Genomic DNA, 25,440 nt, shown 5'->3' on the forward strand with positions numbered 1-25,440 from the left:
GTCATGACTGAAAATAAATGTTAAGTTAGTAAAAAACCTAAAGTGTTAAAAAACTTATTTAAGTCAGACATGGTGGTGCACGCCTTTAATCCAAGCACTCAAGAGAAAGCAGCATGTGGAATTCTGTGAGTATGAGGCCAGCCGGACCTACATAGAGAGTTCAAGGCCAGCCAAGATTAAATGGTGAGATTTTGCCTCTGCAACCCAATAAATGAACCAGTGTACTTTTTTAAGGATCCTGGAGAGATAACTCAATGTCTTCTCACAGAAAACCCAAGGTTTCATTCCAGCACCCGTATCAGTCAGCTCACAACTACCTTTAAGTCCAGCTTCTGGAGGATCTCTTACTTCTGGCTTCTGCAGTCACACGCACACATACTCCCTCACCTCATACACATGCAGACAAATATTTTTATTTTATTTTATTTTATTGAGCTCTACATTTTTCTCTGGTCCCCACCCATCCTCTCCCTTCTCCTTCAACTCTCTCCCATGGTCCCCATGCTCCCAATTTACTCAAGAGATCTTGTCTTTTTCTACTTCCCATGTACATTATATCCATGTATGTCTCTCTTAGGGTACTCATTGTATAATTTTTTAAAAATATTTTTAAATTCTTGTTAAAAATTGTAAAACTGTAATAGTTGCAAATGTTAAAATACGATTCATTCTTCTTTAGTGACTATATGGAACATATGAAAGTCAAAAGTTCATAGTCACAGTATAATTCTGCCAACTGCTATAGAAATAAGATTGTATAATTGTTAATCAAGGCAATTTATGTGGCTTGGAAATAAAATCTTACCACTTTATTGAATTTACCATGACATCTTTCTAAATCCTGAGAAAGTAATTTCCAGTTTACCTAAATTATTGCTTGCTAAGATTTTAATAAGCCTTAAGTATCAATAAACTGAGTCGCTTCTTTAGAGTGACACTATAAATTATACTTAAATGTATCTAAATTTCAAATAGCAATGAATGTGAAAATAGAAACCCTTTTCTTTGCATACTGAGAAAATGCCCTTGAATTTACATAAAGCCCTGCAGTGCATTGTGAGTGAAGTGAAAAACAAATACAACAGAACCATTGTCTAAGCAGAAGGCTGAGTGCACTGTAAAAATAGATTCTCAGCTCCATACAAGCTGGAAGTCAAGGTGATTGCAGCGCTGGCTTGTTGATAATGAGTGAGCCAGCAGCGCCAAGCAGAGCCCCCGTTAAGAGGATGGATTAACCAAGAAGGTTCAGTGAAACCACAGAAATCTACACAAAGGCTCCAGGCTCAGCATTACCCCACAGCCCAATTGGTCGTGTCTCTCAGATTAGTACTGTTCTCAAAGCTTCTGCTTCCTTTTTATAGCTTAACTCTACATGTTAGTTTTCAGAAGAGCTGCATGCCAGGCCTGCTTTGTGCCATTCTTTCTTACTACCTTGTCTGCCGCAGTTTATTTCAAGTGAACACTTCCCACCCCCCTTCCTCTACTCTCACTCTCTAATGCACAGGAAGGTCCCTTACAGAAAATCACTCTCTCAGCTAGGCACTTTCAAAGACTCTTCTCTCCAAAGGGCTTCCCCAATAGGAAAAGCCTTCACGCGCGCGCGCGTGTGTGCGTGTGCGTGTGCGTGTGTGTGTGTGCGCGCGCGCGCGCGCGCGTCTGCAGAGGACTCCATCTTCTGGGTACAAGAGTTTAATCACTGCTTTTGTGTCACTAGCTCAGTTCCTCCCAGAAGACAGCACCCGGTGTCTGAATTATTTCACAAATTTCACTGTTTGTAGGCATGAGGTTCATACTTCTTCTGAAGTTAACAATTAAATTCTACAATAGACGATGTAAGAGTAGATGGGATTGCCTTAGTTGTCAGATCACGGGGAGGCTAAAATAAGGAAAACACAGCACCAGTTTTGTTTCTATTCCCTTCCTGAGCAAGAGAAAAAAGACAAAACTAAGTGAGCTCGTGTTTCAGTCTGGCACCCAAACAACCACTCATCCTGTGAGGAAAAAAACAAAACAAAAACCGCCGCCAGTACCAGGGAGTTCAAAAGACTTAGGAAAGAGTCGCTCCTACTTCGTTATTGTTTGTGAAAGAACTTGGAGGAGATCACCTGGGCAGGACAAGGACACATCAGGCTCTACCTGGGTTGCTTGTCTGTCTGAGACTACCAGCAAGCAGGCCCTGGCTCAGCATCCACAGAACCCAGAGCCTCCTTCCAGCAGGTGAGATTCCCTGAGACTGTGCTCAGCACCAACCTAAGGCTGTCAGACATACCTCAGGAGCCAGATCCAAACAGCCCTCCCAGCACAGCCCAGACCCTATCAGGAAAGATCATATCGTGGGAACTCATTATAAGACAAGAAAATTTTCAAGTCAAGGCCAGACTGGTTCATAAGACCTAGTTCCAGGACAGGCTTCAACGCTATAGAAAATCCCTGTCTTAAAAATAAGAAAAAAGGAAAAGAAAGTTTTGCTTTCACTTATTTTTCTTCAAATGAAAATTTAAAACAATATGCTAATATGCAAACTGCTGTTTAATATAGCCAAATGGCTATTGTTAATGTTCTGTGACACAGAGGTAAAATTCTGAAAGAATTTTACTGAATGAGTATGTTCGCTATATTCCTTAATTTGATTTGATATTGTATTGTCAATTCTAGACAAAAAACTAAGATGGGCTTCTGATATTTTACCAATTTCATCAGTAGTCATCTGTCAATACTAGAGATGTAAAATCTCATCATATCCCAAGTGAACAAAGAAGGAACAAATGGTAAATTAGGCGTTATTCCCTTTCCTTATTACCCTCCCTTATACGTTAACTTAAATGACGGACAACAAGTGCTGTCTGAACTGTAAATCATCCACACATTACAGTTTTCCAAAGTTTATCTCTCAAGTTTAGTTTTTTGCTAAGAAAGCTCTTTTAAAAAAAAAAAGAGAGAGAGTTTGTTATAATCTTTCAACATATTTTATTGTAAATGCCTCGGGTGATGTCAGGATTTTCTTCGCTGAGCGAAGTATTAGAGACAGAGATGCAGGTATCCACAAAGCACTGCATTCAACAGCTCAGGCTTACTGTTATTTCCAGTCAGACACTAAAATGATGGACCAGTCTGACAGGGATGATTACAAATGTCAGTCCAATAATGGAGTCACTATTGTCAATAGTGTATATGGGAGCCCCCTCCAAATGGAGGACTTCCATTGATATCAAGTATCAACTGGGCATTGGGTACATAGTCCAAAACTTAAGAACTTGTTCTGAATACATTGATGCACTGCCTGAGGCGTTCCAGTGCTGTTAGGGACAGACAGGTGGTGGCATGCCCCTTTGCAGAACCAGCCTTCCACTTCAATGGGCACCATCTTGCAGAGTAAATGGAGTCTAAATGCCTCAGGTGTTCCATCTGTCCAAAGAAAATAACTCATCTGGACTCTGAACTCTGTCCTCTATGTCTTTTTTATGGTACACACTAAAGAGTCAACTTATTTATGTATTTCTTCTTTAAAATGTTAATAATATTCCAAGTTTGTACTGCAGTAAGGTTTGTGCTTCTTATAAATATTCTAACTTTTTTGAAGGTTTTAAAACACTGTTCATACATATTCCCCAAACTTCCATGTTTTCTTGAGTTTCCTTTAGTAATTGACTAATTTTCATGTATATACCTATAGCACATGAATCATGAACTTCTTCAGATGAGAAGTGCATTTGGTCTTTTGAAGTATTGGACTGGTTCTATACTTCCTAATTGATTCTCAGTGATCCAACTTCTTTCACACAGTTTTCCTACAAAAGATAGTGCATTGGTTTTACTAAGCATGAAACAATGCACATTCCTTTCTCAAAATGTGAACATAAAAGAAGAAACATTTTTTGTGAAATTGAATAAAGCTATTTTTCAAATGATAATTCATCATACAAATTTGTCAGGAATACATGGTCGTTTAGGATCCTGTTATATATGTTGCATTTTTAAGACTGTAGTAAACCTGGTGTCAAGATGCTGCAGAGCTTGGCAATGAACTGTTAACTACTTTGACAGGATAGAAGCACAGTGAAGCCCTGTGTTCTACTGTCACAATAAATTTGTGGAAGAAAAATACTCGCTGAAGCAAAGGAAATTTTTCTAAATGTCTCTTTCATACTTTTAAAAGTCTTAATCCAATGAAAGTACAAACAATTTGCCTATAAATGACATCTATTACATGCTATTAGAATGTTTAGCAGTTTGGCCCCAAAGATCCATGTGTTAAAGAATGCCAGAGGAAGGTGGTAGAAACACTGGGAGGTGAGGCAAAATATAAGGAAGTTAGATGATTATAAGTGTGGCCTTAGAGGAGCTTTTAGCACCCTGGCCACACCTTTTCTCTTTTGTTAGTTTGACACTATGAAGGTAGCAGTCTATCACACAAACAGTCCACACCTTGATAGGATGCTTCACTACAGTTTCAAAGTAGAGTTACTAGTCTACCATAGACTGAAACTTCATCAGCCAAAACTAAGTTGATCATCTTGTGTATGGGTTTCAGTAGCAGAAAGACAACTAATGCAGAATGCACTGGACACTGGATCAAAGCAGCCATGAGTAGGCACGAGACCTCATCAAAGCTTGAATTTTCACTCTTTGAAAAATGGCTAAACAAATGAAGTTTTACATCTACCTGGACCTATGAATTATTATTCTGAAAATTTAAAGTATCAGAGGTGCATTTGTTTTAATGATAACTCACATTCACACAGATGGGTGCTAGATGTTAAATATACAAAGATAGAGATGGTAAGTGCTACGTATATGCTACGTGAGTGCATAACATAAAATACAGCTTAATTTCAGACAAAGGTAAGAAAGTGCGAAGATATAAGTTCCTCCTTTGGAAAGAACAGTATTCAGCCTTTGTCTTGTTAAGACAGCTTTTCTTCTGTACACACAGTGCTAAGGTGTCTGTCTTGAGGCAAGATCCTTATTGCTTTAAATACTTTGATCTTAAAAGATTTAGGATTCCAAAATGTTTGTGCTAAAGTAACTAAAGAGAAAAAAACAAGGTTGAAAGACCAATAAGACTGGATTAAAAAAGATTTTATACCAAATATCTTATCAAATAAGAATTCGATAGCAGGATAACGTTTACTATCATGCTTTCCAGCATCTAAGATGATGTGATGTGATCCAGCCAGTGATGTGATTTCCAGCGCAAATTACTTTTATTCATTCATTAAAACATTCATTGATTTATTTTTAGACAGAATTCTTGGTATAGACTTACTGTCCTGGGATTAGTTTAAAGACTAGGCTGGCTTCGAAATCACAGAGATCCTGCCTGCCTTGACCTCCATGTGCTGCGACTAAAGATGTGTGTCACCACCGCAGGACATGAATTACATTTTTAAGTACACAATTGTCCATGGAGCTGAGAGAACTATTTCCCAAAGTCTTTTTAAAGAACACACTGCATAAAACACTGATTCACTTAGAGGTTGGAGAGGTGACAGATTGTCAATGAGTGATAAAAATGACAGTGTCTTCTAATTTGACAAAATTTCATGTTGAAGCTGTTTAACATTGCCAGTGGACTTGTGATTGCACCTGGCAGAATATAAAGTGTTCTGTGGCATGTGATGTTGCATGTGTGGTAAAGAAAGCTCTAGAATGAAGGTGAGGGAACACTATCTCTGCTCAGTAACAAAAATCCTAATAGAGAAAGTCACCTCATGGTATGCAAAAGACACAAATAATCTTAATTTTTGGTTATGCACTTATTTATCTAATGTTTAATATAAGATATTGGCACCAGAAGAACTACTTTTTCTACTCCTGTTTTTAAATTCTATTACATTTTCTGTAACATGTAAGGAATAAGCATCTATTCATTTTACCATCTTTTATTCTGGCTGTCATGCACAGCTTTTATAGATGAGACCACATGATACTTTTTTTTTTTTTTACAGTGAAGGTTTTTTAGCTTTTGTGTTTTGATTTAGTGTTTTACTCACTTGTGACATCTCTTCATCAACCGGTCTCTCATTCTTGGCTTTCCACAATGTATTTTAAGTCTAGTCCTGGGAAAATGTCTCAGTGAATAAAGGTTCTTACAAGCTAGTATGAAGAACTGATTTCAGTTCTTGGAACCCACAGTGAAACAAATTCTCTTTTGCAGTTTCCACAAGTTTGTCTACATACCCCCCAACATACACCTTCGAAGAGATAATACATGTAAAAATGTAAAAGATGAACAAAAATATATTAAACATAGTGCTACTGATTCTATTTTTAATATTTATATAAATTCGTATAGATGTATGTATAGAGTATTATAAACATACTCTTGTCAACATGTATATATATATGTATGTATAGATAGATATAATTACATGTCATTTTACTAAAATATTTTCTTGTAAATTTTATTGAGGATTTACTCTTACCTACAATTGTGCCGCAGAAACCTTTGTAAGACCCTAATTTGTACTAATATGCAGTTTTAAATTATTGTATAATAAAGTAAAAGAACACATTAACTATAATCTATTCACTTCCCTTATTAAAAGGTAGTGATTTTGTTTGCAATTTTTGTTTAGTTTGAAAGTCCTGCTCTTAGTACTTTGGTATGATGCCATTGTATAAAGGAATGACTTGAAACATATCCTATAAGACAGAATGTCTAAAGTTATGCATAATTTTGATTTTAATAGAAGCTGATAGATTGCATGCCTAAAAGGTTTTGGTACTACACATTTCCACTAATGATGTATATTAGTACCCTTTATAACTACAAACCCATCAGCAAAAAGACAGTATGTCTTCACAAATGTGTCTGCCTATGGTTAGCTAAAGACTTTGTTCTTTAATTTATTTTTCTGCTCTTGGACTGGAGCCACATCTCATGGACTTTCAGCTGTTTTTTATCTTGTGAATGATCTTTTTGTTGTGCCCATGGGAGTATATCTCTGTTGTCTGTGCAAAAACCTTCTTTGCAGACAGAAATTTAATCCATCTATATCACCTTAATTTCAATAATTTTTCAAACTTATTTTTATATTGACAATTTTACTTCTGTTATTAGGAAAGTTCTTTGTATTTATTAAAACAACTAGTATCTATACTGTATTTTATATCCTGTTTTTCAATGTTATTTTAGTAGAATTTTTGGAAATTCATATTGTGTACTTAGTCTTTTATATTTTTATGAAATATCTCCAGATACCTGGGTTTTATAAAATGTAACAGTGTGTTAGACTTTGCTTAAAATATCATTTATGTGTGAAAAGGGTTATAATATTTTATTTATTAAATGCTATGTTATTTAGAACTCAATGTTCATGCTTAGGTAAAGAACACAAAAAATATTTTTTATGGGCTCTTCAGTTTTAAGTAGGTATATATGAATGTGTGTGTGTGTGTGTGTGTGTAGCTTAGGATCATTCCATATAATTTTTCAGATAAAACACTACAGTGACTTTAGTTGAAATTACATTAAATGCATATGTTAATCTCAAAAGCTATAAACTAACTATATTAAGGTTATTAAATAAGGTCTAGGGACATGACTCAGAAATTGAGGGTATTGGCTGCTTTTTTAGAGGACTAAGGTTCAACTCACAACACCCACATGTAGTTCCCAACCATCTGATCTCCTGTTACATGGGATCCAATGCCCTCTTCTGCCCTCTATGGGCACAGTGCATGCATGTGGTGAATAAATATGCAGACTAAACACCCACACACATCAGATCAAATAAACTCATCAAAATGTTAAGTAAAGTTTATTACATATTTTATAAAAGATATTTATAATGATCTTCTGAACTTAAGTAATTTGATGACTATAAAAAGATAAAAATGTTGACCTAAAAAGAGAATTTTCAGGGAATAGAGAGAAATACTTTAGCAGTTAAGTGCTATGGCTGCTTTTCCTAGGTTCAGGTCCCAGATTCCACATGGTACCTTACAAACATCCAAAACTCCAGTTTCAAAAACTTCAGTATCCCCTTCTAGCCTTGGTGGGCACTGAATGAAAATGGTATATGTGTGTTCCCATGGGCAAAGCATTCCTATAAATAAAATAAAATTTATGCTTATACAAACATTTAACAGATAGACATTTCAGTAGAAAAATATCGCACAGCAGTTTCACTCTTGTTTGGAACTTTATTAGCAATGATGGCACTGGGAAAAGTGTGTCTAGCATTCTGAGCATTTTGAAGGATGGTGGTTTTACTTCTAGGTTTGGCTGATGCACATATTTACAAGTTGCCCTTAGATAGGAGGGTTTGAATTTTGTAAATAAAAATAAAATGATATGTTTCGTAAATGATGACTGGTGTACCTGTCTTGATTGAACATAAAGTACATTAGGACAAGTGCTATGTCGTGTGGTCTTGTTATCATTTTTGCAAATCATAGGGTAGAGTTGGAATATTGAACATGAGTTAAATATGTGACATTAACATGCCAAAAAAAAGGTGAAAAATTATTTAGGGCACAGGTGTTAGACTGCCAGGATTATTCCCACATAATACTAAACCAGAAAAGTTTGATTACTTAACTGATGACTGTTGCTAAGATAGATTCACATTCCAGATAACTAGGGAAATATACATAATTCACTCCAAGTCATATTTTACCTCTACAAAGGCATTAAAGTCTATTGTTATTTATTGTGATTTACTTCTATGGTTTATTTTTGATGCAAGTTAAGAATTGCTTGATTTCATTGACTGCTAACAAAATATGATAACTTGAAAATTGTAATGTAATATCATTATTTTGCATCTAATAGAAGTAAGAGTGATACTAACACATACAGCATACAAAGTGGCCGATTTCGTTTTTTAAGTTTTACATGAATTCAGTCATTACATTCTTATGATAAAGTGTGGAGCCTATGCTTGTTTAGTGGAGCACAGAGGTTTGAAGTCGGAACAAAGAGAATGGAGCCTGAACCCAAGGATCATCATTGAATATGGATGCAGCTAACAATGATTATCAACTGTTTCTCCATTATTAAGTTCTTGCCTGTCCAATATCATTCTGCTGCCACATCAGTAACCATGGCTAGGAAGGAATGGAATGGACAGGAAAGAGGGAGGAAAAGAGATATGGCCAGCCAAAGCTTAGAAGCAATGAGAAGTAGTCAGTTCTTATATCTAGTTATATTTTCTGATGTGAACTTATACAAAACACTCTAAGCCAAAGGGTGCTGAGGATTGAGTAATTACTTTTGTTCTTACCAGCAATGATTTGGGACTTCTCTGATGCGCTATGGTACCTTGTAGAGACTGGTATCATTTAATTGGAACAAGGTACAGTTCTAGGCTTCAGAAGACACCAGGTATCATGATAGGGCATTTTTAATAGTGTTGCCAAAGCTAACTACATACTCTAATGGATGTTTCTATGGTGTTAATCAAAGTGGGCTCTAGGATTTCTGTAGAGAAATCCCACAAGTGTGAAAAGGCAATAAAACTGTCTTTGATCTCAGGCTTGTTTTTCTCCACTGTAACACTTTCAAAATTGTTCTGATTACAGTTTCACAATTCAGAATACTGATGAAGAGTTTAAAAACTTCAAGTCCTATTAAGTTACTTTTATTAACATGTAGCTACGGTTGTAGCCATCACATTGTTTTATCTTACCAATATATCATGTTGTTATATACTTTTTAGTATAAAGCAATTTAGCTTTAGGCCATGGTATTATATGCAGGCTACAGAATAGGGCATGCCTCTGTTGTGTAATTAGAATGTTTGGGAAGGCAAGATATCTAATATTCCTAAACTCTATAAAACATACAGTGATGGAAATAAAAATTTCTTCTCTCAAGTTTTGTTGAGATTAAGTGGTCCACAGTATTTGGTATGGAGTAGACACTATTAACCAAAATTCCATTTCTCAAAAGTTGAACTCAGATGAATTACTTAGAATCCATGGAATCTGTGGCAGCTAAACTGAACTGGCAATGGCCTTTTTTAACAGTGATAAAGCGATCTCCATTTCTAGGTGGTTTCCAGGCAAAACTGAAGTGGAGACAGTTAGTTAGTAATCCTTCTTAGCTGGAAAACCTGAAAACCACAATAATGAGCAGCCTGGCAAGATATTTCCACCAATGGCACTTAATCTTATGGGAAAAACAATATCTGCGTAACTGAACTTAAGGACTGCTAGAAAGTGGGAATTCCATGCCTAGCACTGTAAAACTGATCCATGGCTGGAGAAGTCATAGAACCTAAAGAAGAAACTGTATTTTTATAGATCAATATAGTTTCCAACCACATTCCAAATACTTATCCTTATATGCACAGGTAAGTGTATCTCTGACTTGTTATTTAAAAAAAAAAAAAAGTCCTCCCTTTACAGTAGGTAAAGGCTACTAAAAAGATCCCCAATTCCTGAAAACCCAGAGTCTGAGCAATCATGTAGGGCTCAGCCTCAGTTTTCATCTATAACTCATACCCTATACCTGGGTCTCCGGGAAACATTGCAGAAATAGTGGAAATATTGTAAGAGCCAGAAGATCAGGATACCTGCTGCCAGATAGTGTCTTCTAGACATGACAGGGAAGTTGCACCCACAGAATCTCAACAACATTATTGCCTAATAATATATATGCCATATGTTATATAACATATAAATGCATAATAACGATACATGCAAATATGCCTGGAGGATATTCCAGTCCTTGATGAAGAGCTATAGGCAAGCAATGGTTGATTCAGGAGGGACAATCACTTTTATACAGGTACAAGGCCCCTGATAGATTGCCCAATATCAAGGGCTCAGTCCTAAACACATGTACTTAAGAGCAAGAATAAAGAGATTCAGTAGATGTGTGTGTGTGTGTGTGTGTGTGTGTGTGTGTGTGTAATAATAATAGTAAGAGGGCTCATAAATTAGAGACTGAGTTGGGGACTGAAGGATTTAAAGGAGGGAGAAAAAGGGTAGAAATGGTTTAAATATAGTACTCATGTGTGAAATTCTTAGAAAATAAAACCTTTAAAATTATCTACAGCTTAAAGATTTAAGTCTGAACGGCACTGGTCTGTGTCATTTGTTTTCTCTATGAGTACACTTATTTCGTTAGTGTGTTAAATGCATGGATTATATCTATTCATTCTTCAATATAGTCTTTACTAAGATGGACTTTTAAAATCTGTGAGTGTATATTCATGTTTTTATTAATTTTTAAATTTATATTGCTCAGTTTCCCTTCTCTCCTCTCTTCTCGTTTCCTCCCCCCACCTTCCTTCTACCCACTAAAAAATCTAAAAGAATATTTATTTACCAAGCATAGTATGCTATTTCAAAACGCATATACAATGTGGAATTAATCTACTGTTTATTACCATACATAGGCATCGCTGATATGCTAAGAGCACTTAAAATCTATTCTGAGCATTAATCAACAATACAAAATATAGCTATTAACCATTCGGGACATTTTTATTGCTGCTTATATGGCTGTTGAAATGGGGCAATAAGCTCCATGTAGCCGGAGAGTGATGGTTCATTCCATGAGACAGGAATCAGAAGTGACTTTGACTTGGGTAACAAATTGTGGTTGTGCACATTTTCAGCTCATCCCCATTGCTGTAATATGTGTTCCTGTAGGATCAGCTGCGCTTCTCCCACCCTGATCACTGGACAAAAATCACACAATCATAGTCATGGTGTTCTTGTGGCTCGTCCTCAGTCTCCAACCATTCCAATTTGTGTGTGTGTGTGTGTGTGTGCGCGCGCTTTTGTGTACTGAGAATGTACTTCTTTCTTAGCAGTGTACTTGACATTGGAAAGCTTGACCCTTAGGGAGAAATTAAGGGCAGGGCATGGCTGTGGCATGTGCAGGCTCAGAAGAAAGCAAATACCAAAGGTACAGGCTGACCTAAGTAGCGCAAAGTGCACAGCTGCTCTTTCAGCATCTTCTCTTTCCTAAGCAGAATTAAAGTTTGAACAAAGTTTGGGGAAGATTTTAGAATGAGATAAATTTGTATCAGCAACTGATTTTGACTCTCAAATAACAATAACGAAATCTGCTAACTCCAGCATTGCTACCAAACGTGTTTAGTTGGAGAGTGTAATGACATTGAGTTATACATTTTAAAAATAATTTTTTTTATCTTAAAATGTTTTTGGCCCCTTGGAGATTCAAAACTGCCACATGGTTAAGAAAATAGCCATTACGGAAACATAAAAGTTTCTCTTGCAAGTTCACAAGTGCTTTCCCTGCTTCCTTCCCTCCTGGATATAGTTCCCCTGAGCTTCATTGAAAGTGGAATCGTCTCTCTTATAACTGTATAAATACAGTAAGCCTCAGTAAAGACAGACGGCTGGTGTGATCATTTTTTAACAACCCTGGAGATGTCCATATGCTATTCAGTAATGTGGCATCTGCATGGCCCCTTAGCTGTTGTGTATACTTTAAACATAAGCAATTTTTAAGCAACAAGGTGTCAAACTCCCCATCCATGTGAGGCAAATCAGTTCTTCTGCACCCCTGAGGACAATCAACAGAAACCTGAGAGTGCTCTAAACCACAGTCCTCTCCAGGCTAACAGTCTGTTCCTTTTAGTACAATTACCTTAGTGTGCCTCCAAGTCCTAAAATTTTCACCAGGTAAAATACGCATTCAATTAACAGAGGAGTCACTAAGGCACTTGCTGTGCTGGCATTCCTCAGCAGTGGAAGGTGGTAGGTTCATCTGGCTGCGGACAGGCTCCTATGACCCATGCTCTCACTGCTGTGCCGCTAAATCTAACAGACACAGTATCTACTTAGAGTAGGCAGAACATGGGAATGAGATACCTTTATTTCTGAATCTTAAGGTAGTGTCCGTTTCTTTAATCTCAAAAACTGAACTGAAGTAATTTTTTATTATGGTTCTAAGATTTCTCTCCTCCCATCTTCTGCTAATCCCACCCAAAGAAAATAAAGAACTGCTACCCAAAAACCCTTAGTTGAAATAAACAAGCTTTATATTTTGCCAGAGAGACTATCTCCCTCAAATACAGTTTAGAAAATAAAACATAGGAGGAGGTAAGGTTTATATTAGCCTCCAAACTGCAAGGCTGGGCGTTTTTTTTCAAGGGTTTTTGATTGTGTAGGATCTTTTCAGAACATTTCAAATTTATTTTGCCAAACATCTTATCAAGGTGGAGGTTAGGATATAAAATGTAGATCATGTCAAATTCCAGAGATTGTATCAAGAGATTGTCAAACTTAAGTTTTAAGGGAAACAAGACTGAACTTATTTTGACCTCATGATGAGATGGCTTTTAATTATAAGATGGAGTCAAACTGATCAATCATCCCACTGTATTCTCCTCTACTCTACCACTTCCATTCTTTTTCCTCTTCTTTTCCTCCTCCCATCATTGTCCCCCTCCACTTCTCTTCATCCCTTCCTATTCATCTATTCTTCCTCCTCCTCTTTCTCTTCACTGCTTCCTCCTCCCTCTTCTTCCTCTTCCTTTTCTATGTTTTCCTCTTCTTTCCTTCGTCCTTTTCCTTCCCATCCACCACTTTTTATTCCTCTTCCTTCTTCTCTATCTTTGGACTTTTAATATTCATTCATGTTGAAAAAATTCTTTTACGGAATGATTATATTCTAGTAAATACATAGTGGTAAAAATTAGGGTTAATAGTATAATTTGTTGGTGCAGTGTATGTCCAGTATGTATAGGACCCTGGATTTGGATTTGACCCCTAGTACTAACACCACACACACACACACACACACACACACACACACACACACACACACACACACGCACACACCAAACTGATGAAATAATTTTTGAGATAGTCAACTGTGATGGCTATTTTTGGTTATCAATTTGACTATTTTTGGAATTGAGTAAAAGCCAAAAATAGGAGTATACCTGTGAGGGATTTTTGCTTAATTCGAAGAAAAATATCCCCTTCTAATCTAGATTTTTGAGGTAGAAAGACACACCATTAATCCAGATCATTTGAGTTAGAAAAAGACTCTGAGCAACTATTAGATTCTTGGATTTACTTTTTTTTTTCAAAAGTGGAGCAAGAATTAAGCTTTTATTGTTACTGACAGAATCACCACATTACATTACATAAAAGCTCATCTAGTAAAGTTTTAGGTGGCCAGTAACTTCATCAACTAGCTCTACTGGTCCTGGCCCAATTCCCAGGACAGTTCAAGAGCCTGGTTCAATATGAGTACATCCAGCATCTTGGATTAAACTTACAGTCAGTCCCAACACTTTCGCATGGGTTAGTAATTCAATGAAGATTTCTTCATCTGGAGCTTTGACCACCACTTTGGGCTGGCCACAGTACTCCCACTCTTTGAGCACTTGAGGGTTTTTGTTCTGAATATGCTTGTAGGCAGAAAAAGCAGCGTGAGGACACTGGGCAGCAGCCTTTCCTTTTCCCATCTTTAGGTCATTTCGAACCACAAGAATCATTTTGTACTCTCCACTCTCCCCAGAAATGCTTGCTTCGGTTTCTGTCTTGGTGCCTCTATTTGTCTCACTTGTTGAGCTCTGGGGTAACATGCCAAGGTGACCCCGGAGGCCCCAGCCCAGGCACATGCCACAAGCAACTCCAGCAGCTAAGCTGAATGTACCAGGATGAGCCAAATACTCCATAAGCAAGAACTTGGAGAGTACCTGAAGCACTACTTGTTGCTCACGTCTTGTGTTTCTCCACTCCTGAACAGATTTTTGGACTTTCTGTACATAACCAACCATTGTTGCATTAGCTAACTAGGCTGCAGCCTGAAAGTCACACACACACACACACACACACACACACATATATATACATATATACATATACATACATATACCTTGAGAGAGAGAATTTCATTCTCTAAGTTCTGTTACTCAAAAGAACCCTGACTAATACATTAATACTAATTAATTGTATTATAATATAAATATAATATTAATATTCTATAATATATAATATTATAATAATAGTTAATAATACTAACCCATTAAGTAGTTTCATAAATATTGATAGAACATTTTAGCTCTAGTCAGGTTGGGTTGTGTGTGTATATGTGTGTGTGTACATACAGGTGTACACATACATGCATATGGAGACCAGAGGTTGATGTCAGTGTTTTCTTCCATTGCTGTCCACCTTGTTTTTGGAGACATGAACTAAGAGGTCACTGGTTGGGTCTGATTGTCTCACCAATGAGCTTCAAGGAGCTTCAGCCACCACCCCCAAAACTCTGGGATTATAGGTATTTGTTACAACACCTAAACTTCACTCAATGCTGAGGATCAGAAAATAAGTTTTAAAACTTGCACAGCAACTACTTTACTTAAAAAGCCATTTTCAGCCTCCATCAAAGTTTTTCTGTGACTGTCCCATTAAATAATCCCATATTTATTCTTATTGTTTTATTTTATGGATATGTAGTTGGACATTTCTCTCCTACCTGCCAGTTCCCAAATAACCACTCAGAGGCTTAATGTTACCTATAAATGCCTGGTTCAAAGCTCAGGCTTGCTACTGCCTAATTCTTATACTTAAGTTAACCCATATTTCTTATCTATGCTTCTCCATATGGCTCACGGCTTATTACCTCATTCCCACACATCCTGCTTTCTAAAGGGCTGATGACATTTTACCTGACTCTGCCTGTCTGTTTCTCAGTATCCTCAGTTTGAATGTCCCACCTAACTTTATCCTTCCTTGCTATAGGCCAATCAACTTCTTTGTTTACCAGAGAGTAATACATATTTACAGTGTAATGAAAGATTATTCCATAGCATGGATCCATGTTGCATCAGTGGCTTTTCCTCGGGCGACACAACAGCAACACACACACACACACACACACACACACACACACACCTCTGCCCCAGAAATTAATCCCACAACAGACAAAAGTAATAATTGCATCAAAAGTCCAACTTGGTGAACCAATGATATTTTACTGGAGTTACTAACAGGATTATGGGTAAAGGGTTTGTGGTAGGAGCAGGGACATCTCAAAATCAGCCGATACACTGAAAAGCCCACCCAATTTGGGTGATAACTCACAAATCTGTGCCACTGGATTTCTCTGAACACCTTGATGGTCCAAGAAATCTATCTGCTGTGCATCATGGCTGGCCATAGTCTCCTCCCACATTCCTTCTTCAAAAGTGGGGAGGGGCCTTTGAGAATATTCCACAATTACACTTTCTCAGATATGTGAATTTTTATGTACAATATGGGTCTCATATGCCTCTTTCTCCATCTAGGAAGAAATTTTCAACTAGGAGTGACAATTTTAACTGTTGTGTATATATTTAAGACAATTTTTTGATCAGATGAAAAATTAAGACCCAAGAATAAATTTTCTGAGATCGATATCAGCTTGATATTTCTTTTGAGATAAGAAAGCATTTAACCAGAAACAGCATTTGTATGTAGTGCTAAGCACAAAGTAAGAGCAATGCAGTGAAGAAAATGTTTGGGCTCTAAAATAAAACTGACCTGGTCACTGTAGTTACATTTGGTTTGTGGTTCATTAGACTTGCCACTTTAAGCTAATTACTTTATGCACGTTGTCTCTTAGTTTCCTCATTTGAAAAGCTAGGATATCTACTTTACTTCATATACCTTTAATATTTTTGCATTTTCTTTTATATTTTTACATTTTCATTCATTTAGTAAGTGTGTGTGTGTGTGTGTCTGTGTGTGTGTGTGTAGGAGTCAAAGAATACAGGAGTTAGTTTTCTCTTTCTACCATGTGAATTATGAGGATAGAACATGGATTGTCATGTTGTCAGGTGAACTTATCCACGGAGACATTTCCTGGGCCTTCATACCCTGTCTTTAGAAAATTAATGGGGATAACACCTTGTGTTAGCTAATAGTTTCAGCAACATGATCCTTATTATTACCATGATCACTTAAAATTGCATTTTACTCAGGGTCTATAGCAACCAACCTTTTCCCACTTTATATTCACATTAATATTATTTTCTTTAATGTTATAATTTTGTACAAAATTTGTATGCCAGTTCACAAGTGACCTGTATAATAATGAAACTGTGATATTTCTATCCCATATTTACTCTCATTTGGTCCTCTGTAGTCATTTTGATCTATTCAGTTGGGCAAAGCATGAGTGTCAGTTGTTCAAGGAACTTTTCTGCTAATTTACAGGCTGTCAACAACTAAGACTCTTTACCACTCCTGCTAACTGGGTGGGTTTTAAGCCTTTGTTTCTCATAGCACTGGGGGCTGGAGGGTTAAGGTCAAGGTGTCAGTATTGGGGAGATTATAATAAAGGATCCTAAGGAAGAAGCAGACCATCACCTTCGCGGCATATCATCACACTGCAGGAGAACTGTCTGCTTTCTTAAAGTCTCTCACATCATGAAACTTCCCAATACCCCAGCTCCTACATCCAAGGTTAGGCTTCCACACATGGGTTTCATAAAGACACCCTCACTAAACCACCCTCCAATTTTAATAAGCACCCTTCATGCCTCCAGACACCCAACACACAGGCCAAGTGAGTTTTCTACATCATTTTGCTCTTTTGAGCCCATGAACATCTGATTTATAGCAGTTATGATGGTCATTATTGTATAGGTTTTAAAAGACTGATTAATGCTTTTCTGAGAGCTTCTTGGAAAGCATGGTCTTTGCTTTAGCTCACCATTTTCTTTCTTGCAGTGTTCTGCAAGATGTCAGTGAGGCCCCAATAGTAGTACCCAAATCAGATAAAAAAATGCCCACCATATTTTTCTTTTATTGAAACAGTTTTACCAAGAGCAGATAAAATATAGCATATTTTATATATGAAAATATATGAATGTTTTATATATGTATAGTATCAAAGCTAAGACTTAGTTTTCAGCTTGTCTTCTATTAATAATTATATTTTGTGTGTTTAGTTCCTGATGTAAAGTGCATTTCCTATAATAGATATCAGCCAAAACTTACAAACGAATGGCTGTAGGATCTATACCTGGCAAACAAGCTATCAACAAATATGTCTTCTTTTCCCTTCAGGACTACTTGATGAGAACTGTAGACTTGTTGAGCTCACAACAGTGGTGCCACAAATGTGTCTACCTTTGAAATGTCACGTTGCTTACACACAGGGCTTCTACCTCAATTTAATGCCAGTCCATTCAGTTAAAGTATGATTATTTAATTTAACTTTGCTATTAATACATAATACAATTTATTCAATTCCCACTGGTGCCTAAATCAGCATTAATGTATTAGATAGACTGTTTTATAAAAAAAAATAACACTGGCAACTTTGTACTTTCATGTATTTTATACACATTAATTTCATGTCTACTTTATGCAAGGTTTGTGCTATAAAAATGAATTTGACAATTCTAATGTGCACTTATGCTTAAAAACTAAGAAATTAATGCAAGACTTATCTGTTAAGTACTCACTGTGTCCCAGAAACTGTAGTCTGGCATAAATAAAATACAATGATGAAAAATACATGTAGTCTCTAACTTTGAGATATGAAATAAAGTGCATGCAATTTATTAAAGAGGTGATTTGGTCCCAGGACAACTGAAAAGGAATAGCCAAGTCAGGTGGGGGGTGGGGGTGGAGGCAGCCCCTGGTTATTTTCAGGGAAGTCACTGCCGCTATAAGAAACTGGATTTAATCCCACTGGGTACTCTGGAAAGCAGAAGTTCACCTCAAGTTATCACTCACCTGAAAGAGACTACCTTTGGAACAATTGACTGGCCTGCCTGCAGAGTATGAAGGCCAGGCCAGGAGATGTAGATTCAACTTCTGTCTGTCTATGATCACATAAACAAGCTAAGACTGGGGAGACTTAGCTATGTCTTAGGTTTCATGCTATTGTCTCAGCCTTGAACAGCTTAAATATCTTTAGATATTTGAAACTGAAACTGAAATTGGCTGAGTGTTTTTTCTGCTTTTCCCTCATACATCTTTAATTTTTAGGTCATTAAATTACTTTCAAGTTCTATAAAATTACTTTATTGTTCTGTGTTGGATCTTCTTTGAAAGTCTAGAAATTTAAAGCATTAAAATGTATGTTTTATACATAATATGAAATGATATATCATGAACATCAATACAAATGTGATTAATGATGATTTTTCTCCTAAAGTTCTATGAGGGAATTGGCTCAGCTTTTCCTATTAAACCAAGCGTGCTCAGTGGTGCAGAGGCAAACCGTGCTGATGTGTTCCCGGAGCACTTTCATCCACTGTAGCATTATCCCGTTAACACAAATGCTAACACTGCAGAAAGGCAACTATACACTGCTACTTCCCTGTGAATAAATTCGGCCTTGAAGAACTCTTCAAAAGGTCTTCAGATCCCGCTTTGACAGCTTCTCATGCATGTTACAAAAGTTGCTTCGACATATTGTGGTGCCTGCACCACCTGGAACCACTACTGGGCAAGGATCTGTAGAATAAAGAACACACAGAGACATGGATCACTCTTGAAACAAGAATGCCAATTTTATGGTGTTCCAGGGCAGCTTATATAGTACTCTCCTTGATTAGTGGCCAACCAGAAACCGCTTGCTTATTATCAGGAACTCATGAGGGTTTCATGCTCAGAGAAGCTGCAAGCATAGGAAAATACGTTGTTTACTTTGCCAGGCAAGGGGGTATAGAAAATTCAGGATCTGAGGATCTGAAGCCCCTAACAATATATAGAAAGTATCTCTTAATAACAGACAAATAAATGTTTGTGTGATAATAAATACTAACTCCAAATGAGCACATTTTAATGTACTATTTATTTCTGCTCAAATTTTATAATGGTTTTAGTAATGCTTGTAGATAAGAACTCTCATGACCACTTCAAACATGTGCATCATTATTGCTCTTGTCTGCCTTTGTACTCCACTGCCTCCCTGCCACTCCTAGGTGCTGCCTTCCTTCCCTTCGTTTCCCCTTTGGCTTTCATGTCATTTATGTATGTCTGCATCATGTATACATATGTTTGTGTGTATACACACACACACACACACACACACATATATATATATATATCATGAGTGTTTAAATCTAATTCCACGCATGAGAAAATTTCTGTGATATTTTACCCTCTTCCCCTTAACCCTATCTCTCTTATCCTCCTCCCTTAAGAATCTTTCTCTCCCAATTTTAAGCCTTGAACATGTTGAATTAGTAGTGATTTGTAGAATTACAGGCTTACTCATTGAGAAACTGTCTAAATTAATGAGATTAGTTATTTTACCATTTTCCCACCTTTAAGGGGCTTATTGAAGATATTATTAGTTATCCTGTTCTGTGCACATGGACTGCATTTGGGAATTATTGCACTCAGGTCCCAGGAAAGGCCTGTCTTCAGTTGTGCTTAGCCTCTAACCGACAAACTAGCTTAAGCTAAGCAGGGCAAACATGTTGACACCCCCCCACACACACACACATACTAAACTTTTTCAAGCACTTTGATTATTCATATACAAAATTCTGTTTATTTACTTATTTATGATCTTTGGGACAGGATTTACTATGCAGCTCTGACTGTCCTGTAGCTCATTGTGTGGATAGGTTGCCCTCACACTCATGGAAATCCATCTCTCTCTGCTTTTAGAGTGCGGAGATTAAAGAAGTGTGCCACATGCACGGCCTTCTACGTATATGGATGTGTATCTGAAACTTAATTTTAATGATTTCACTAAACTTCTGTGCATTTCTAATAAACCAATAACATATTTAACCATACAATAATCTTAAAAGAAGCAAATTGTGAGAGACACTTTTATATGGTGATTATAGGTGAATATTTTCACTTTTCTAAATATTCTGGACTTCATAAAGCTTCAAAAATTTTGATTAAATAGGAAACACATCTGAGAAACTAGATTTATTAGGAGGGATTTACAGCCATCTTCCCCAGAGCCACTATTTACTTCGGATAATTGCCATCTAATTTTCAGACTTATATACATTTGGGGGCAAAGAACTTCTTGGGTCAATAGACAAGATGTGCCAGGGTATTAGCATCTATTCTTGAACTCAGTGCTAGTAAATGTGTGATTCCCTATAACAATCTGAACTGGGTGATAGTGGCCAGGCCATGTTTCCCTGGTGATAGGACACAGGAGCCAATGCTATGATGCTATTCTTTGATTGATAGATTTATGTTTCTGTTGTGGAATAATCTTTTTGTAGACACTCAAGATTTGTGATTTGGGTTGGTTTAAAAAAAAACTGACTGGCTAGTAGCAAGGCAGGATTTTTGTCTCAGAGAGGATGCTGGGAAGAAGGGTACAGACACAGAGAGTTTTCTGCCAGATAAAGCAGGAAAACAGTACAGAGTAAAGGTAAAAAAGCTGTGAAACAGAAAGTAAATGAATGGAAATGGATTAATAAGTTATAAGATCTAGTTAAAAAGAAATCTAAGCTATTGCCCTAGCTTTCATAATTAATAGTAAGTCACCATATCATGATTTGGAAGCTGGCAGGAGGACAGAAAAGTCCACATATGTGTTTCTTGTCAGAATATATGGACACTTACACATGCGTACATACATACAAGCATTATTAACTTGACATAATTTTAGATGTTTGATTTTGTTTTCTTCTGCCTTTGATTTATCAAACAAGATCTAAACCTTAACAATGGAATAGTATTGCGGTTTCACGAACAAATATTATTTTTAAATCGTAACTACTTTAATTTCAAGATTTTTAAAAATATTTCACTAAATGAAGTACAGTAGTTAGTTGACTTGTTCTTATTTCTAATGTTTATATTGTATTCATGAGTAGCAATTTCAAAATAATCATTACTTAATATTAAAAAGCATTTTAAAAATATGGTTCAAGTGAAAAAATTAATATCATTACTGATACTTTCAATGACTTGTTTAAATTCATCTACTTATTCAATTGGATCTTTAACAATAACTACATTTTAGTAAAATTTAGAAATATTTTTGTTTTAAGGTAGTATTAGGAAATATATCTACAAGAGAGAATCCAGGTGCCTGATCCATAATAACTGGGAATTTATATATCAGAGGAACGTGGGAGAAGAATGAAATCTAGGAAGCTTTTAAACATGACTCTGAGATGAGACAACACCACAAGGCTGTGATCTTCATGGTGGGTTCTCTTTTCCTTGGGAAATCACAGCTTCTCTTTGGGAAAATTCAGATTTCTCACACTTCAGATAAGCCTTTGATAAGTGCTTTGATGTTCAATAAGAAAGCAAAAAGATGCTCTCACAAAGAGAATTGAGAAAATAATACCAGTCTCAGCCAAAGAGCCTGGCTATTGCTTTGTGTACTTTACCACCACTGCCAAGAATGCAGGAGATATTGTCATTGCATTAGTGGAATGTTTGCTGGAAAACAAATAGACACAGACATGGAAAAGTTTCTTATTTTGTTTTCAGGATGGTAGACACAGACATGGAAACAATCAAAATAAATCAAAATAGCATCCTAGTTGTTCTAGCATCTAGGCAGTGCTGTGTGTATGTGCGCACACTTGTGCGTGTCTTCCAGTTGAAGAGATCAGTAAGTGAAAGAAAGCCACTTGGGATAGGACACCATTTCCAGCTATGTAGTGTCTTTATAGAAGAATAGTATCACTAGGGGCAGAGTGAACACCTGCTGTTTTTATTAAAATAAACAGAGATGTCTAAGTAGGTCAGGCTGTAGTAGCAGACTAGGTATTAGAGAATGTAATATTAGGCAACCTTTGTGACATGATCTCATTCAGATAATGAATTGTTAGCACTTCAGAAATATTTGCTAGTACATTCTTCAAGGAATGTAAGAAATCTTTCCATTTGGATAACATAAAAATACTTTCCCAACTCAGGACAGCTGTCTCTAACTGTAATGGAGAGAGTCTTGGGGCAAACCTATAGGAGCGATGGCTTTAGCAAGGAAAGAAAGAATGTAGCTGTACAATTTACTGTACAGATTACCAACAGGAACGAATTGTGACAGCATGTGAAAATAAATTTAAGTTTCCAAAGGAGTCAGGTTTCATAATGCCTAATAAAGTATGTGCTAAAGTGTATGTGCTGTCTTTGTAGGTTAGAGTGAGGAGAGAAGTCTGGGGGGAGGTTCTCAGGGTTTTTTCCCAATAACTAAAGAGCCTTAATTGAAGAAAATACTAATCCAAACTACAAAGTGGCTGAGGTGGTATGTTTACTTGGGTTGGAAGATATAAAAAAAATTATGGGAAGAATAATGTAAAGATCACTAAAACTTATGATGCAAGTAAAAAAAAAAAGAATTCAATCTGAAGACAATTGAAGGCTGGAGAAACCAGGTTTATTTAACCGGCACTACCAGCGTAATTGATCTAGTATTGTTGATGGGGAATTAAGACTTTATTAGCTCCTGATTGGATTAATTTAAAAACTTCCACACAAAATCATCTTCTCTCAATAGACTGTATATTTAACCTATGCATAAGACGGCTTCCCAGAGTCACAGGTCAGAGCCACAAGTTAATCATCAGCTCATAGTGTAAAGGTCATGTCATCCAAAGGACATGTCCTCGCACCCTCCATCCGGAATTAACGCTGTCTCACTGTCCTGTGGTACCGCACTGGGATTGTGCCTCCAGTAATTAATTTAAGTCAATATGAACTAATCTACGTGATTATCTTCGTTTCTCTAGCATGAAAATGGATGTGATTTGAGCATTAGGATTTTGACTGTTACTATCCTTGCCTTGCTTAAATAAAGCACATCACTCTCTCAAAGAAAGAGTCAGGGTGAAGCTAGAGTTTGAACTCTCTTAATAATCATGAGCTCCAGGGACGGACACAGAGAAAGATCTTGGTTCGCCTAAGACATGATGCTGGTCTTAGAAAGAAGCTTTTGATTCCTTAAACATTTACCAAAGTGGAGATGATGCTTTCCTTTCATCCCAGCAGTGTTCTGAATGACCACATGCTATCTTCAAGTTTGATTTTCAGGCACGGGCTGAGAACAGAAAAGAAAGTAGGAACTGATATATTTTTTAACATGATTTCTGCAGGGGAAAGTAGCCAAGAATGGAATTCAATGAAACTTTTCTGAAAAACAGGCTAGGCTTGCTCCAGTGGCAGCAGCTCCGAGACAATGGGAAAAGTGAGATGTTACCTCCAGGAGGCTGGCTATCTCATGTACTTTCCAGGGGTAGTTTTCAAACACCTGCTCAGCACAAATTGATGGAAGAGCAGCTCCTGTGGGGGGGAAAAAAAGACACATGTGTGCTGGGAATGAACTTCTGTGATGTGAGAAAATCAATTAGTCGTGTGAATTTACCCTTTTATTTTCACTGTGTGAATAGAACCAATCAATATTCTGGCAATAAACTTGTTTTGCTTTTCCTCTCTATATATTTCTATTGAAAAAATTTTCATATCATGTAGTCTGACCATGATTTACCCTCCTCATCCCCTCCCAGATCCTTCCCACCTCCCTATTTATACAAACCCAAACTTTTCTTTCTCTCTCTCTTTAGAAAAAAAAATAAACAACACCCAAGAATAAAAGTAAAACAAAGAAAAAATATAAGACACATACAGGACAAAACCTATAAAAATCTAAGTTTGGGAACCATAATAATATGAGGCAAAGACAAGTTAGACAAAAAATTCCCAAACAAAGCAATATGAGACAAAATGTCTACAAAAATGCCTTTGAGTTCATTTTGTGTTGGCCATCTACTGCTGTGTATGGACCTGTCTTTAATTGTGGTTAACATACCTAGTGAGATTCCATTGGAAAAAACAGATTCTTCCTATGTAAGCAGGTGTTAATTTGAGAGAGCTTCTTGGTTAGGGATGGGAAATAGTGTACACCTCACCCTCTATGTGCTGTTACTCCATCTCACTTAAATCTGTGCCAGCCCTGTGCCTGCTGTCACAGTATCTCTGAGTTTCTAAGTCTGTTGGTCCTGTTGTGTCTGGAAGATACTGCTTCCTTGGTATCATTTATCTCTGGCTCTTACACTCATTCTGCCTTCTCTTCACCATAGTACTCTGAACCCTAATGAAGGGTTTGATGAAGACATCACATTTAGGACATAGTATTCAAAAGATTCTCACTCACTACCCAGTTATGAGTCTCTGTATTAGTTCCTCTCTTCTACAAGAAGCTTCTCTGGGGATGACTGAACAAAGCACTCTCATCTGTGGGTATAGAAGAATGTTTTTAGGATTCATTTAATATCCATGTTGCTCTAGCAAAACAATGTTTGCTTTTCTCCAACACCCATATCCTATCTAAACTCAGGTTCTCAGTCACCTGAGTAGTGTCAGGCATGGGTTGCCTCTTGTGAAGTGGGACTCAGATCCAATCAGAGAGTAAATGAATATGCCAAAAACATTTGTGATACTATTGCACTAGCGTATCTTGTAGGCAGCTTGATTTTCTTTTTTGCAATATTAGCAGTTCTTGTTTTCTGTTGGAGTATGTTTTCCCCAGCAATGATTTGGGGACATGTGGGGGGGGGG

General features: G+C 36.9%; 2 protein-coding genes across 2 annotated transcripts in view; one reads left to right on the forward strand and one right to left on the reverse strand.

Annotated features, from left to right (window-relative positions):
- LOC126513774 (glutamate receptor ionotropic, delta-2) overlaps positions 1 to 25,440 on the forward strand; it is a 578,836-nt gene that overhangs the window by 102,943 nt on the left and 450,453 nt on the right. The gene's annotated exons all lie outside the window — the stretch shown is intronic.
- LOC126513783 (peptidyl-tRNA hydrolase 2, mitochondrial-like) lies at positions 14,166 to 14,618 on the reverse strand. The gene has a single exon (XM_050162323.1). It carries the CDS (start codon positions 14,616 to 14,618, stop codon positions 14,166 to 14,168), a length of 453 nt encoding a protein of 150 aa, XP_050018280.1.

The sequence above is a fragment of the Alexandromys fortis genome, unplaced genomic scaffold, assembly GCF_014885135.2.
Source record: "Alexandromys fortis isolate MF-2015 unplaced genomic scaffold, M_Fortis_MF-2015_v1.1 scaffold_117, whole genome shotgun sequence".
Taxonomy (NCBI): Eukaryota; Metazoa; Chordata; class Mammalia; order Rodentia; family Cricetidae; genus Alexandromys; species Alexandromys fortis.

Excerpts from the sequence above, each read along its gene's own strand:
- LOC126513783 (XM_050162323.1), bottom strand. The coding sequence starts at position 14,618 with ATGGAGTATTTGGCTCATCCTGGTACATTCAGCTTAGCTGCTGGAGTT.